The 16,518-nt window shown below is 46.6% G+C and overlaps 1 protein-coding gene across 1 annotated transcript in view; it reads right to left on the reverse strand.

Moving 5' to 3' along the window:
* arhgef2 (rho/rac guanine nucleotide exchange factor (GEF) 2) overlaps positions 1-16,518 on the reverse strand; it is a 48,890-nt gene that overhangs the window by 12,026 nt on the left and 20,346 nt on the right. The window contains exons 3-10 of the mRNA XM_061717825.1: positions 14,191-14,258; positions 13,279-13,342; positions 12,155-12,287; positions 10,086-10,189; positions 9,281-9,424; positions 8,163-8,413; positions 6,199-6,324; positions 1,581-1,698 (exon numbers count right to left, since the gene is read on the reverse strand). Coding sequence (XP_061573809.1) covers positions 1,581-1,698; positions 6,199-6,324; positions 8,163-8,413; positions 9,281-9,424; positions 10,086-10,189; positions 12,155-12,287; positions 13,279-13,342; positions 14,191-14,258 — 1,008 coding nt within the window. The remainder of the gene's footprint in view (positions 1-1,580; positions 1,699-6,198; positions 6,325-8,162; positions 8,414-9,280; positions 9,425-10,085; positions 10,190-12,154; positions 12,288-13,278; positions 13,343-14,190; positions 14,259-16,518) is intronic.

The following is a 16,518-nucleotide window of genomic DNA, read 5'->3' on the forward strand; positions in this document are numbered from 1 at the left end:
GTGAGAGGAGGTTTAGTTTAGTTTATTTAGGATCCCCATTAGCTGTTACACTTGGCAACAGCTATTCTTCCTGGGGTCCTCAAAATATCATACAAAATACATACAAAAACATTGAATTACAAATAAAAATAAAAATACAAATATTGCAAGAGAGAACAATTCATTACAGCATAAAAAAAGTTAAAAGTTAAATTACAATATTTTCATTGTGTATAAGAAAGTCCTTCAGTCGTTTCTTAAACTGCCTTTTATCGTTAATTTCTGTAATACATGCTGGCAAAGAGTTCCAGAAAGTCATTGCCCTGTACATGACTGTGTTCCTTCCCTCCTAAAGGGGGGTTTTTCTTGCCACTGTTTGGCTTAAGGTTTTTCTCCCACTAGGGGAGTTTTTACCTGCCATTGTTTATGTAATAACTGCTCGGGGGTCATGTTCTGGGTATGGGTCTCTGGAAAGCGTCTAGAGACAACTCTGTTGTATTAGATGCTATATAAATAAAATTGAATTGAAAAAATTGAATTCCTCATTGCCTCAGTTCTCGGCTTAGGCATTGTGAATCGACCCATTGCAACATGTCTAGTGTTATGTCTGTGTCTATCACTAGTGTCATTAATATTTCTGTATAAGCATTCTGGCTTTTTATTTGAACAAATGTTCCTAAAAAATCCAGCCAAACTAGAAGCTAATCTCTGCTCCACAAACAGCCATGACAGCTTCCGGTGATTTAACAGTGTATTAGATCTAGTAGTGGATTTAAGAGCAAGGCGAGCTGCTTTATTCTGGACTATTTGCAATTTATGCAAGTCCCTTTCAGCTGCACTGGACCACACAGCTGGACAGTAGTCAAGGTGGGATATCACTAGTGCCTGTATAACCTGGACAGCTGATGCTGGAGTAAAAAATTCAGCACATCTCCTAATCATCGATAATCCCCCTCCCATTTTCGTAGTTATGTTTTCAATATGAGTGGACCATGTTAATTGACTGTCTAGTGTGACCCCAAGTAATTTTGTTTCATCTACCTGCTCAATTTCCACATCTCTCAGATGCAGACAGTTTGGGCTTTGACTTGAGCATATGCTGTGATCTAAATACAATAGATACAATACAGGTACAGGTGTGGTTACAGGTGCAGGTGTGGTTAAAGGTGCAGGTGTGGTTTAAGGTGCAGGTGTGGTTACAGGTGCAGGTGTGGTTACAGGTACAGGTGTGGTTACAGGTGCAGGTGTGGTTACAGGTGCAGGTGTGGTTACAGGTGCAGGTGTGGTTACAGGTACAGGTGTGGTTACAGGTGCAGGTGAGAGGAGGCTGCTACCGCCGTACAGGTGCAGGTGTGGTTAAAGGTGCAGGTGTGGTTACAGGTGCAGGTGTGGTTACAGGTGCAGGTGTGGTTACAGGTACAGGTGTGGTTACAGGTACAGGTGTGGTTACAGGTACAGGTGTGGTTACAGGTGCAGGTGAGAGGAGGCTGCTACCGCCGTACAGGTACAGGTGTGGTTAAAGGTACAGGTGTGTTTTTTTGGTGTTGTGTTGTTTTGGTGTTGTCGTGATTGAATTGAAAGGGTCAGAGGTCGCCGAGCACCTTTGGTGTTCTCCAGGATCCGCTGGATGATGACGGGGTACTTTGTGATTCGCTGAGTCACCAGTAAGATGCATTCCTGGACGCCATGACGACGCAGCAGAGGACCCCGACAAACCCGCTGGGAGGAAACAGAACATCATCAGCAACAAACCAAACCAGTTTAAACCAGTACCAGTTCATTTAAACCAGTAGGAACCCCAACCAAACCAGTTTAAACCAGTACCCCTACTCTAAACCAGTAGGAACCCCAACCAAACCAGTTTAAACCAGTACCAGTTCATTTAAACCAGTAGGAACCCCAACCAAACCAGTTTAAACCAGTACCCCCTACTCTAAACCAGTAGGAACCCGAACCAAACCAGTTTAAACCTGTACCAGTTCATTTAAACCAGTAGGAACCCCAACCAAACCAGTTTAAACCAGTACCCCCTACTCTAAACCAGTAGGAACCCCAACCAAACCAGTTTAAACCAGTACCCCTACTCTAAACCAGTAGGAACCCCAACCAAACCAGTTTAAACCAGTACCAGTTCATTTAAACCAGTAGGAACCCCAACCAAACCAGTTTAAACCAGTACCCCCTACTCTAAACCAGTAGGAACCCGAACCAAACCAGTTTAAACCTGTACCAGTTCATTTAAACCAGTAGGAACCCCAACCAAACCAGTTTAAACCAGTACCAGTTCATTTAAACCAGTACGCAGCAGAGGACCACGACAAACCCACTGGGAGGAAACAGAACATCATCACCAACCAACCAAACCAGTTTAAACCGGTACCCCCTACTTTAAACTGGTGGGAACCCCAAATAAATTTCTTTAAACCGTTACCACTTAAGCCTGATTTAAGGCTCTGCGTTAAACCAACGCAGAGCCTACGCCGTTGCCGTGGCGCCGTTGCCGTGACACCGTTGCCAAGCTTCGGACTTCTCCGTCACTCCATTTCTCCGCGGTGATAAACCCCCCAGAGCGCTAGCTGATACTTTGTTTAGCTTCCAGCTTTTCCGGTCACAGTGAATCAAAGACATAAGGACAACTATTGTGCAAAAAAACAAAACAAAAAAAATCACACATACACGAAGAAAAGAGCTGAAAGTTCACGACTGCTTCACGAACCGGAACCAGAAATGCGTTGCTACCAAGCGAACCAATCACAGCTCTCGGCCTGCGTTGGGTCTGCGACCTCTCGACCGTAGTTACATTTTTTGGGAGGTTCAGGTCACGGTACGGCGTAGCCGACACCATAGGGCATGGGCGTCAGTTTGATTTCAGAAGTGCTGGGGACATTTACCATAAACCTGAGTAAGGTTTGAAAAGTGCTGGGTACGAGCTAGGCCCATTACTTCCGAATTGAGGTTTCATGATAAATAATAGGCATTGCATTAGATGATGCGTATTGACGCGATATTGTCCCCATATTAAAAGCCATCTGCGCTGTCTTATTTAGGTCGTCGGAAACATCATGGGTTGGGACGATTCGTCATGGGTAGGCCCTATTCGTATTTCAAAATCCGCATTTCAGTACAAGACACGATTTCGTTAATTGCAGCACAGCCCTTGACACACCAACAAATCTCAGACAAACCTGGACCAAGCAAGAGCATCAGGAGACGTAGCCTGGCAAACAGCCCTCGCCCTTACAAAGTTTTCAAACATTCCCAGGCTATGAAACGTCGGGCAAGAGTGAACGAGCAGCAACCCCTCTGTGAAATAAGTTTTCATTAATTGTCTTTTTTGTCTATCTCGCCTGATATGCATCATGAACACTGACGAATCTTCACCTGCAACACCAGCGACTTCTTTCATCGCTCGTTACACTGTAACAGACTGCAGACCGCAAGCGCAGTGTGTGGGAGCGGAGCGGATTCAAAACAGTTGCTAACAGAAATGGGGGCTGATCGCAAGCGCATTCATTCAAGGAGAGTGAAAGCAGAGCGGAGCAAATAGTCTTTGGTTAGGAGAATGCCATGATATACAATTATAGTTTTTAGGAAAGCAGAGTGGTGGGGACAAATCTGCTCGTCAGACAAAGTGGTAGGGACGCGTCCCCACCGTCCCCGACGGAAATGACGCGCCTGCCGTAGATTGCGCGTCGCTGCGTTTCCTACGCCGAGCGCTCTTCGTCAATAGGGCTTGGTCACCAAGGTGCATTCTGGGACGCGGCGGCCATTTCATATGCCTAAACAAACAGCAGTGTAGTAGCAGTTGGGTAGCACGGAACACAAACATTTTTTTCAAATGTCCGAAAGGAACTGGTATTTACCGGGATACCTTAAACAAGGAAGCCAGGGACCGGTATTTGGAGAAAGTAGTGATAACTAACGGAAAAGATCGCTAATGGTGTAACTTTTCACCGCTTTCCTGCTCGGAGGCAGAAACATGGAGACCAAGAATCTGAGATAACAAAGTATCTGAGATAACAGAGTCGTCGGCTCGCTTGGATCGTGGCTGTACGACGGCCAAAAATAACCTTCCAGAGTATACCGATTTCAATGAGAGCAAAGAGTCATTACAGGTGCCATGTCATGATTATGAGTGTCACGTCTATGTAATGCATAGTGTTAGCCTTGTGACTGCCTTTACGTGTGTTTGTGTGCCTGCTTCTGTGTGTGTGTGTGGTGTCGCGGTTGAAGGAGAGACAATGTATAAAAATATAATCCTACACTAAATGAAAATGCAGGGAGCAGACTCTCATGGAAATGGGGATAATGTGGAAGATTGTTTGGTCGTCGTACAGCCACGATCCAAGCGAGCCGACGACTCCGTTATCTCAGATACTTCGTTATCTCAGACACTCTGTTATCTCAGATACTTTGTTATGTCAGATACTCCGTTATCTCAGATACTCTGTTACCTCAGATACTTTGTTATCTCAGATACTTCGTTATCTCAGATACTTCGTTATCTCAGATACTTCGTTATCTCAGATACTCTGTTACCTCAGATACTCTGTTACCTCAGATACTTTGTTATCTCAGATACTTCGTTATCTCAGATACTCTGTTATCTCAGATACTTCGTTATCTCAGATATTCTGTTATCTCAGATACTTTGTTATCTCAGATACTCTGTTATCTCAGATACTCTGTTACCTCAGATACTCCGTTACCTCAGATACTCTGTTACCTCAGATACTCTGTTATCTCAGATACTCTGTTATCTCAGATACTCTGTTATCTCAGATACTCTGTTATGTCAGATACTCTGTTATCTCAGATACTCTGTTATCTCAGATACTCTGTTACCTCAGATACTCTGTTATCTCAGATACTCTGTTACCTCAGATACTCTGTTATCTCAGATACTCTGTTATCTCAGATACTCTGTTATCTCAGATACTCTGTTATCTCAGATACTCTGTTATCTCAGATACTCTGTTACCTCAGATACTCTGTTATCTCAGATACTCTGTTACCTCAGATACTTCGTTATCTCAGATACTTCGTTATCTCAGATACTTCGTTATCTCAGATACTCTGTTACCTCAGATACTCTGTTATCTTAGATACTTTGTTATCTCAGATTCTTGGTCTCCGTGTTTCTGCCTCCGAACAGGAAAGCGGTGAAAAGTTACACCATTAACAATCTTTTCCCCAAGTCTGTTATGTGTGAAGCTGCTGCCGCCAAAACACAGCAACGGGTTACCATGGTTACAGAATAACCCAACAACGCAGCAACGGGTTACCATGGTTACAGAATAACCACAACACAGCAACAGGTTACCATGGTTACAGAATAACCCAACAACACAGCAACAGGTTACCATGGTTACAGAATAACCCAACAACGCAGCAACGGGTTACCATGGTTACAGAATAACCCACAACGCAGCAACGGTTACCATGGTTACAGAATAACCCCACAACGCAGCAACGGTTACCATGGTTACAGAATAACCCACAACGCAGCAATGGGTTACCATGGTTACAGAATAACCCCACAACGCAGCAACGGGTTACCATGGTTACCATGGTTACAGAATAACCCACAACGCAGCAACGGTTACCATGGTTACCATGGTTACAGAATAACGGAAAGTAACGATTAAAAGTACCGGTAGGCTAAGAGAGGGAGCACGTCTGTACACGGTGGTCCGAAGAGCAGCTAATGTAGCTAATGTAGCATCGGAAACGTGATGACGTCAAGACGATCCGGCCCTATTTAACGGCTTTACTTTAAACCAATACAAACCCCAACTAAACCAGTTTAAACCAGCGAGAGTCTGAACTGGTCTGAACTGGTCTGAACTGGTCTGGACCAGGACGTGGTCTGAACTGGTCTGGACCAGGAAATGGTCTGAACTGGTCTGGACCAGGAAATGGTCTGAACTGGTCTGAACTGGTCTGGACCAGGACGTGGTCTGAACTGGTCTGGACCAGGACGTGGTCTGAACTGGTCTGGACCAGGACGTGGTCTGAACTGGTCTGGACCAGGACGTGGTCTGAACTGGTCTGGACCAGGACGTGGTCTGAACTGGTCTGGACCAGGACGTGGTCTGAACTGGTCTGGACCAGGACGTGGTCTCGGTCTGGACCAGGACGTGGTCTCGGTCTGGACCAGGACGTGGTCTCGGTCTGGACCAGGACGTGGTCTCGGTCTGGACCCGGTACCGGTCTCACCCTGACGAACTGCTGCAGTCTCCGGTCCCGGGTCAGAACATCTTTGTAGAGTTTCACAGCTTTGGGGTGTCGACTGCAGAACTCGGAGTAAAGTTTCTTCATGTCGTCTGCAGCCGGGCCGGAAAACTGAAACACACAAAAACACACATTGGTATATAAATATATAAATATATATAATGTATTTATCAATTGGAAACTGATCGACCAAATAAAATACTTAATCATCATCACGTAACAAACATCTTAAAGACGGCTGAAGTGACGCCATGTTGTGTCAGAAAAGTATATGAACGATCCGAGTAGATTTTAACATGTTAAATCAGACTGTGACACCCTGATAAAGAGTGTTGAGTCCCTTTATTTCTTTTCTTTGTCCCAGTCGGCCTGTAATCGTATCCTTCTGTGCATCATGTGTTCACACTAAAGGCCTTGGTTATTGATTATTGGAGCTGATATTTATCATAAATGTCTGTTTTATAACCACATGGATAATGAATATAAACAGCTGCAGCAGCCGTGTTGCACTTTAATCTGAATATATGTGTTTATTTATAACATGACTGCACTAATATGTTCAGCTTTAGCTGCAAGAACCAACTCTGAGATCCTGAAACCCAAAACTCTGAGTTTCTGAACTCTGAGTTTGTGAACTCAGAGTTTGTAAGTGATAATAATAATAATGATGTGGAGCATCACGAGTCTAACTCTTGTAGTTGCTGAGTCGTCCAGCAGATGGAGCTCTCTCTCCTCAACAGAGACGCTCACTCGCCACGGTTACATGATGTTTTTTAATTCAGAATTAATTATTCCGAATTAAACTATTTTTCTTGGGGTTTAAATGGAAATAGTAATTCCGAATTGAGGTTTACATGGAAAACCCGTTTGATGGTCTTTCTCCAATTCCTCTTCAGGTCTGGTGGTTGGGAAGGTTCTGATTGGTTAGGGGGTTAAAATAAATCCAGCTTTTGGGAAGTCCTGCGTCCCCGTCTGCTGCACCTAAAGAGACACCAGGAGTTTCCAGATGTCTCACCGGCGACTGATGGACGGGCGTTTGGGCGACTGATGGACGGGCGTTTGGGCGACTGATGGACGGGCGTTTGGGCGACTGATGGACGGGCGTTTGGGCGACTGATGGACGGGCATTTGGGCGACTGATGGTCGGGCGTTTGGGCGACTGATGGACGGGCGTTTGGGCGACTGATGGACGGACGTTTGGGCGACTGATGGACGGGCGTTTGGGCGACTGATGGACGGGCGTTTGGGCGACTGATGGACGGGCGTTTGGGCGACTGATGGACGGACGTTTGGGCGACTGATGGACTGGCGTTTGGGCGACTGATGGACGGGCGTTTGGGCGACTGATGGACTGGCGTTTGGGCGACTGATGGACGGGCGTTTGGGCGACTGATGGTCGGGCGTTTGGGCGACTGATGGTCGGGCGTTTGGGCGACTGATGGACGGGCGTTTGGGCGACTGATGGACGGGCGTTTGGGCGACTGATGGACGGGCGTTTGGCCGACTGATGGACGGGCGTTTGGCCGACTGATGGACGGGCGTTTGGCCGACTGATGGACGGGCGTTTGGGCGACTGATGGAAGGGCGTTTGGGCGACTGATGGACAGGCGTTTGGCCGACTGATGGACGGGCGTTTGGCCGACTGATGGACGGGCGTTTGGGCGGATGGAGGGGAAGGGAAGTAAAACAGCAGTTTAAGGAGAGAGAAGTGTGTTTGAGTGCAACTATACAAGTATCTTTCTGTACGATTCGGCCAATAAATGGATGGTTTGTTGAGTCCTGGTCGTACCTGTTTCAGCAGCAGGTCTCCCAGCTGTACCAGTGTTATTCTGTCCAGTAAATGAATGGTTTGTTCAGTCGTAGTCGTACCTGTTTCAGCAGCAGGTCTTCCAGCTGTACCAGTGTTTTTCTGTCCAGTAAATAAATGGTTTGTTCAGTCGTAGTCGTACCTGTTTCAGCAGCAGGTCTCCCAGCCGCCGGACGGTGAAGTTGGGGCTACTCTCGTCCACCAGACCGTCCCTCCTCCGGCCCAGCAGCTCGGTCAGGAAGCCGGAGTGCAGCTCCAGCAGCTGGTCCAGGCAGGGGAAGATGGTGTGGACCACGCCGGCCTCCAGCAGAACCTCCTCCTGCATGCCGCGCCGGTACACGCCCTCCATGATCCGGAGGGTCCGGACGTGGTGGAACTCGGTCTGGATCAGCTCTGGAACACAGACGCTTTCATTGGATTTGATTTCCAACATGCATGTTAAAAAAGAGTTAAAAAAAAGTACAAAAACAGTATATATATATATATACATGTGCACAGCACTTGGGCTTCCTGATGTGAGTCACCAGGAAGCAGGTCTCCCACGCGGGGGTTTCCATGGCAACAGGAACCTAAAACTGCTGTGTAACTTCTTCAGACGATGTGTCTCTTTATAAAGAGAAGTGACTGGTCAGAAGAGCTTTGACGCCTTCATCTATCCGTAAACCAGACTAAATCTGTCGTCTAAACGACTTTGGATTTTCATCTTTTCCACGGTGGAGATGTGGGAAACCCTGACATGTCTAACTATAACTACTGTATATAACTATAACTCTAAGCATCAATGTTTATTTGTGAAAAGCTGAGGCTTTTGTTTGATTCTATTATAGAAAAAACAAGTCTTGCTTTTATTTTGATGTAAAACAGAAACTAGTTTAAGTTTTTACCTGAATAGACTACGGAGACGTGCTGGATATGAATCTGTTCACGTCTTCATGTTGATAGTGTGTATCATGTTGATGCACCAGGACCAGGACCAGGTCCAGGTCCAGGTCCAGGTCCAGGTCCAGGTCCAGGTCCAGGTCCAGGTCCAGGACCAGGTCCAGGTCCAGGACCAGGACCAGAACCTGGACCTGGACCTGGTCCAGGTCCAGAACCCGACCCCCCCACCTACCGTCCTGCTGCTTGATCAGGTCCTTGTGCAGCGTCTGCAGGACCTGGACCAGGACCTGAACCTGGACCTGGACCAGGACCTGAACCTGGACCAGGACCTGGACCAGGACCAGGACCAGGACCTGGAACAGGACCCGACCCCCCACCTACCGTAGATGACGTCCTGCTGCTTGATCAGGTCCTTGTGCAGCGTCTGTAGGAATCCCGGTTCCACCGCCATGCTCCAGCTGTCGGCCTTGACGGCGTTGCCTTCGTTCTGCAGCTCCTCCAGCAGGGGGCTCCACCACCACTCCCCTGCACACAGTTAGGTCTTAGTTAGGGTTACACAGGTACGTCAGCTCCACCACCACTCCCCTGCACACAGTTAGGTCTTAGTTAGGGTTACACAGGTACGTCAGCTCCACCAACACTCCCCTGCACACAGTTAGGTCTTAGTTAGGGTTACACAGGTACGTCAGCTCCACCACCACTCCCCTGCACACATTTAGGTCTTAGTTAGGGTTACACAGGTACGTCAGCTCCACCACCACTCCCCTGCACACATTTAGGTCTTAGTTAGGGTTACACATGTACGTCAGCTCCGCCACCACTCCCCTGCACACAGTTAGGTCTTAGTTAGGGTTACACAGGTACGTCAGCTCCACCACCACTCCCCTGCACACAGTTAGGTCTTAGTTAGGGTTACACAGGTACCGCAGCTCCACCACCACTCCCCTGCACACAGTTAGGTCTTAGTTAGGGTTACACAGGTACCGCAGCTCCACCACCACTCCCCTGCACACAGTTAGGTCTTAGTTAGGGTTACACAGGTACGTCAGCTCCGCCACCACTCCCCTGCACACAGTTAGGTCTTAGTTAGGGTTACACAGGTACGTCAGCTCCACCAGCTCCACCACCACTCCCCTGCCCAGGTGAGGGTTAGGGTTGGGGTTACACAGGTATTGATGAGACTCACCCTCGTCCGTCAGAGACTCCATGGACAGAGTTCTGCTCCGGAAGTTCAGGGACTCGGTGGACTGAGACAGAATCCTCCGGAGACCCACGACCTCCTCCGTCCCCCTGAGATTATAAATATGAATTAAAGCTGAAAGCAGCGATGAACGGGCCCTCACGCGTGCAATTTTCACCAATAAAGGTCAACGACTCAAAACCGAGTCCGATGACACCACCATGACTCTTTATGTCAAACCATTCAAAGGTAAAGGCAGAAAATAGGAACTATCAAATCCAAAACCAAATTAGCCCCGCCCCTTCTTCTGATTGGCCGATATGTGATAGTCCGATAATTTTTACATGGCTTGATATAGAGAGTCGTGTGTGGTGTCATCAGACTTAGTTTTGAGTCCTTCACTTTTATTGCTGATAAATGCAGCAATGTACACAGATGGACAGCAGCCCCGCCGTGGCACTCCAAATTTCTGTGAGGAAGTTTTCTAGTTATATAAATATGACTATATGAAATCCTGCTATCTGATTGGTTGTTAACTGTGATATAATGATCCTCAGCTGTGATATAATGATCCTCAGCTGTGATATAATGACCCTCAGCTGTGATATAATGATCCTCAGCTGTGATATAATGATCCTCAGCTGTGATATAATGATCCTCAGCTGATATAATGATCCTCCGCTGTGATATAATGATCCTCAGCTGTGATATAATGATCCTCAGCTGATATAATGATCCTCAGCTGATATAATGATCCTCAGCTGATATAATGATCCTCAGCTGTGATATAATGATCCTCAGCTGTGATATAATGATCCTCAGCTGATATAATGATCCTCAGCTGATATAATGATCCTCAGCTGATATAATGATCCTCAGCTGTGATATAATGATCCTCAGCTGTGATATAATGATCCTCAGCTGTGATATAATGATCCTCAGCTGATATAATGATCCTCAGCTGTGATATAATGGTCCTCAGCTGATATAATGATCCTCAGCTGTGATATAATGATCCTCAGCTGATATAATGATCTTCAGCTGATATAATGGTCCTCAGCTGATATAATGATCCTCAGCTGATATAATGATCCTCAGCTGTGATATAATGATCCTCAGCTGTGATATAATGATCCTCAGCTGTGATATAATGATCCTCAGCTGATATAATGATCCTCAGCTGTGATATAATGATCCTCAGCTGTGATATAATGATCCTCAGCTGTGATATAATGATCCTCAGCTGATATAATGATCCTCAGCTGATATAATGATCCTCAGCTGTGATATAATGATCCTCAGCTGTGATATAATGATCCTCAGCTGTGATATAATGATCCTCAGCTGATATAATGATCCTCAGCTGTGATATAATGATCCTCAGCTGATATAATGATCCTCAGCTGATATAATGATCCTCAGCTGTGATATAATGATCCTCAGCTGATATAATGATCCTCAGCTGTGATATAATGATCCTCAGCTGTGATATAATGATCCTCAGCTGTGATATAATGATCCTCAGCTGTGATATATTGATCCTCAGCTGTGATATAATGATCCTCAGCTGTGATATAATGATCCTCAGCTGATATAATGATCCTCAGCTGATATAATGATCCTCAGCTGTGATATAATGATCCTCAGCTGTGATATAATGATCCTCAGCTGTGATATAATGATCCTCAGCTGTGATATAATGATCCTCAGCTGATATAATGATCCTCAGCTGATATAATGATCCTCAGCTGTGATATAATGATCCTCAGCTGTGATATAATGATCCTCAGCTGTGATATAATGATCCTCAGCTGTGATATAATGATCCTCAGCTGATATAATGATCCTCAGCTGTGATATAATTATCCTCAGCTGATATAATGATCCTCAGCTGTGATATAATGATCCTCAGCTGTGATATAATGATCCTCAGCTGTGATATAATGATGATATATAATGATATAATGATATAATGAGCGTATACCACGGCCTGTCGAGATGTATTGCTTAAATAACAATATTTAATCTATATTATATTAATATTATTCTATAATAATAGTGTAATTAAAGCTCACCCTGCGATGTTGTTGGTGGAGACGCTCTTGGCCAGCGATAAACCGGACCGGACCCGTCTGGAACCCAGCAGGGACTGGCGGAGACTGTCGGACGGGTAGATGGCCGAGCTGGGCCGCTCCTTCATCATGGGGGCTGGAGAGAGAGGAACCGGGTCAGAACCGGGTCAGGGAGAGGACAAACACCGGACCTGCAGGTAAGACCAGGTAAGACCTCCAGGTACCAGGTAACACCTGCAGGTACCAGGTAACACCTGCAGGTAAGACCAGGTAACACCTGCAGGTATCAGGTAACACCTGCAGGTACCAGGTAACACCTGCAGGTACCAGGTAACACCTGCAGGTAAGACCAGGTAACACCTGCAGGTACCAGGTAACACCTGCAGGTAAGACCAGGTAACACCTGCAGGTATCAGGTAACACCTGCAGGTATCAGGTAACACCTGCAGGTACCAGGTAACACCTGCAGGTAAGACCAGGTAACACCTGCAGGTACCAGGTAACACCTGCAGGTAAGACCAGGTAAGACCTCCAGGTACCAGGTAACACCTGCAGGTACCAGGTAACACCTGCAGGTAAGACCAGGTAAGACCAGGGATGAAGCATTCCAACAGCACGTGGCCCCTGCAGGGACAATGACGCCTTGTGGATTGCTCCAGCCTCCTACCCCCTGCGAGGCTTTGAACTGGACTCAACACCTTTGAGGTAGCTTCAACTTCCTATCACACCTTGGAAGTTGCCTCAAACAGACTTGGAACACTAAATCACCCCATGGGGTGATTTTCGTTTGTGATCTATTGTCTCACACAAGTTCCGGCGTCTTGCATCCCTGCCGAGACAGGCACCGTGGGAGTGGCTTTGACTTCCAGCTCCTGCAGAGACGAGGACTCGATACCATATATGGACATCCTGACCCTGGGGGTAGTCCAGAATTGGAAGATCACAGGATTCTTGTATAAAAACCCTGTTGTAAAATCTCTCGGGGTCGGCATATCAACCAGACTCTAGTCTGTGTAGATCCGCCCACCGCCGGCTGAATAAAACTCACATACCACAAAGCGGACTTCTGAAATGGTTTGGTAAATTCCTCAACACCAGGTAAGACCAGGTAAGACCAGGTAACTCACTCTTGGTCCGCATGGCGACGGTCTGCAGGGTGGAGCTGTTCCTCACCAACGCCAACTTCTGTTGCTGTAGAGAGACACAGGTGAGACAGGTGAGACAGGTGAGACAGGTGAGACAGGTGGGACAGGTGGGACAGGTGAGACAGGTGAGACAGGTGAGACAGGTGAGACAGGTGAGACAGGTGAGACAGGTGGGACAGGTGGGACAGGTGAGACAGGTGAGACAGGTGAGACAGGTGGGACAGGTGAGACAGGTGAGACAGGTGAGACAGGTGGGACAGGTGAGACAGGTGAGACAGGTGAGACAGGTGGGACAGGTGAGACAGGTGAGACAGGTGAGACAGGTGAGACAGGTGGGACAGGTGAGACAGGTGAGACAGGTGAGACAGGTGAGACAGGTGAGACAGGTGGGACAGGTGAGACAGGTGAGACAGGTGGGACAGGTGAGACAGGTGAGACAGGTGGGACAGGTGAGACAGGTGAGACAGGTGGGACAGGTGAGACACGTGAGACAGGTGAGACAGGTGAGACAGGTGGGACAGGTGGGACAGGTGGGACAGGTGAGACAGGTGAGACAGGTGGGACAGGTGAGACAGGTGAAACAGGTGAGACAGGTGGGACAGGTGAGACAGGTGAAACAGGTGAGACAGGTGGGACAGGTGAGACAGGTGAGGGTTCCAGAGGTGCTATAGACAGGTGAAGGATAGGTTAGAGACAGGTGAGACAGGTGGGACAGGTGAGACATGTGGGACAGGTGAGACAGGTGGGACAGGTGAGACAGGTGGGACAGGTGGGACAGGTGAGACAGGTGAGACAGGTGAGACAGGTGAGACAGGTGGGACAGGTGGGACAGGTGAGGGGTTCCAGATGTGCTATAGACAGGTGAAAGATAGGTTAGAGACAGGTAAGTCTCACCCTCTGCTTCATCTTGGCGCAGCTGGCCAGACTGTCCCTGCAGCGGTTGTGGATCGTCACGTTGCATCCTGGGAAAAAGACAGACAGACAGGTGGACATGTGTTACACCTGGACAGGTAACGTAGGTCAGGTTACACCTGGACAGGTAACACCTGTGACAGGTAACACCTGGTTACACCTGGACAGGTAACGTAGGTCAGGTTACACCTGGACAGGTTACACCTGTGACAGGTAACGCCTGGACTGGTTACACCTGGACTGTTTACACCTGGACAGGTAACGTAGGTCGGGGTCCACACCTCCATCAGCAGAACAGGTATAAACTTTTATAAACGGCAGTAAAACCACGGTTTTAAGGCGGTTTTAAGGCAGTATTAAGGCGGTTTTAAGGCGGTTTTAAGGCAGTATTAAGGCGGTTTTAAGGCGGTTTTAAGGCAGTATTAAGGCGGTTTCAAGGCAGTTTTAAGGCCGTCTTACCACCACTACTACTACTACTACAGTGTTTATTTTTTATTTATCTATTTTTATCCTTATTTTCTTACACTAGTCAGTAGCTTATGTTGCTACAATGTTTTTATTGTCTTGTTTTGATTGTTTTTGTTTTTTTATTTTTATTTATTTTTATTAAAAAAAATGTTTTATTATGTTTGCATAATGTTATGTTTGCATGTGTTAGCTAGTCATATTTAAGGAGAGGGGGTGAGAGTTTATAAGTTTTACTTCTTCTCACTCCCTTTCGAATATGTACTTTGTTATGTCTCATGTTAAGACGATAGCAGACACTTTTATCCAAAGCGACTTCCATCTGAGACAAACACCGTGCAGCGATCAGGGTTAAGGCTTTGCTTGACCAGGGAGAAAACAGGAAGAAAACAATCTTAGTTCAGATGCAGAAGTTGGAAACCTGCAGTTCCTCATCTGAGCTCGTGATGGACGTCTGAGTTCCTCTCAACATCCACCGATGTCTTCACGTCTTTACGAGACATCAACACTTTTATCTGTAACATATGTGGAGAATCAGGGGGTTGTTTCTCTGCTCGGATGTAAATCATAAGAGCTGAAACTGGTGAGGAGATTCTGATCCTACTGACAAACCCGGTGCATCATGGGAAACACTTTCAGCTCATGTGCAGGTCTGGCAGCGCCGGAGCTCAAATAAACCACTTCATTTCTGTGAGAACGTTGAACTGAACGCAACATATTTGCAAATAAAGAACTTGAACTTGTTCATTCTGCAGATCAGGAACTGGAATCTGAACCGTTCACATTATGTGAGTTTCAGCTTCACTGTTTACATCCAATTATTACAGAATACATTTCACCACATTTAAAATACTGGACGAGACGAGGACTCCACACTACATTACCCACAATGCAGTGCACACTATTCTACCACGGGGCTCCGTCTCCATGGCAACGGTGCATCTTTACATGACCAGTGAAGAGAGAGACGTTGCAGACTCAGCGTCAGGTGATGATCCTGATCTTTATCTGCAGGAATTTATCACATCGTCTCCCAAAGAGTCCGACGGTAAAAATCTAACCTTTCTGTGACAATAATGTCTGAGAAAACCGGACTCGTCAACCTCACATCTGAAACGTCATGTGGAGTTAAAGCATCCGCTTAGTGGGAGGAAATACCTGCAAGTCCGTCACAATCAATGATTCATTTTTAAACTATGTGAACTGAACTTTGAACTACTTCATGAGACAAAGGAACTTGCACAACGTAGATGAAGCCGGAGTGCTGGCTGGCGACGTCAGCTCCAGCTACGTCACCTCGTCTGTTTCCTCGACTCGGTTCAGTCACTGGTGACTAAAGATGTTTTCATCATCTCCAGAGTTGACATGTTCTGACTCGTTGTTGTGAAGAGAGTCAGGATGAGATACGGAGAGAATTAAAAAGATCTAGACGGAGATAAGGAACCACCAGATCTAGGAGAGAATTAAAAAGATCTAGAGGGAGATAAGGAACCACCAGATCTAGGACAGAATTAAAAAGATCTAGAGGAGATAAGGAACCACCAGATCTAGGAGAGAATTAAAAAGATCTAGAGGAGATAAGGAACCACCAGATCTACCAGGAGAGAATTAAAAAGATCTAGAGGAGATAAGGAACCACCAGATCCACCAGGAGAGAATTAAAAAGATCTAGAGGAGATAAGGAACCACCAGATCTACCAGGAGAGAATTAAAAAGATCTAGAGGAGATAAGGAACCACCAGATCTACCAGGAGAGAATTAAAAAGATCTAGAGGAGATAAGGAACCACCAGATCCACCAGGAGAGAATTAAAAAGATCTAGAGGAGATAAGGAACCACCAGATC

This window comes from Cololabis saira, chromosome 3 (genome assembly GCF_033807715.1).
Source record: "Cololabis saira isolate AMF1-May2022 chromosome 3, fColSai1.1, whole genome shotgun sequence".
Lineage (NCBI taxonomy): Eukaryota > Metazoa > Chordata > Actinopteri > Beloniformes > Belonidae > Cololabis > Cololabis saira.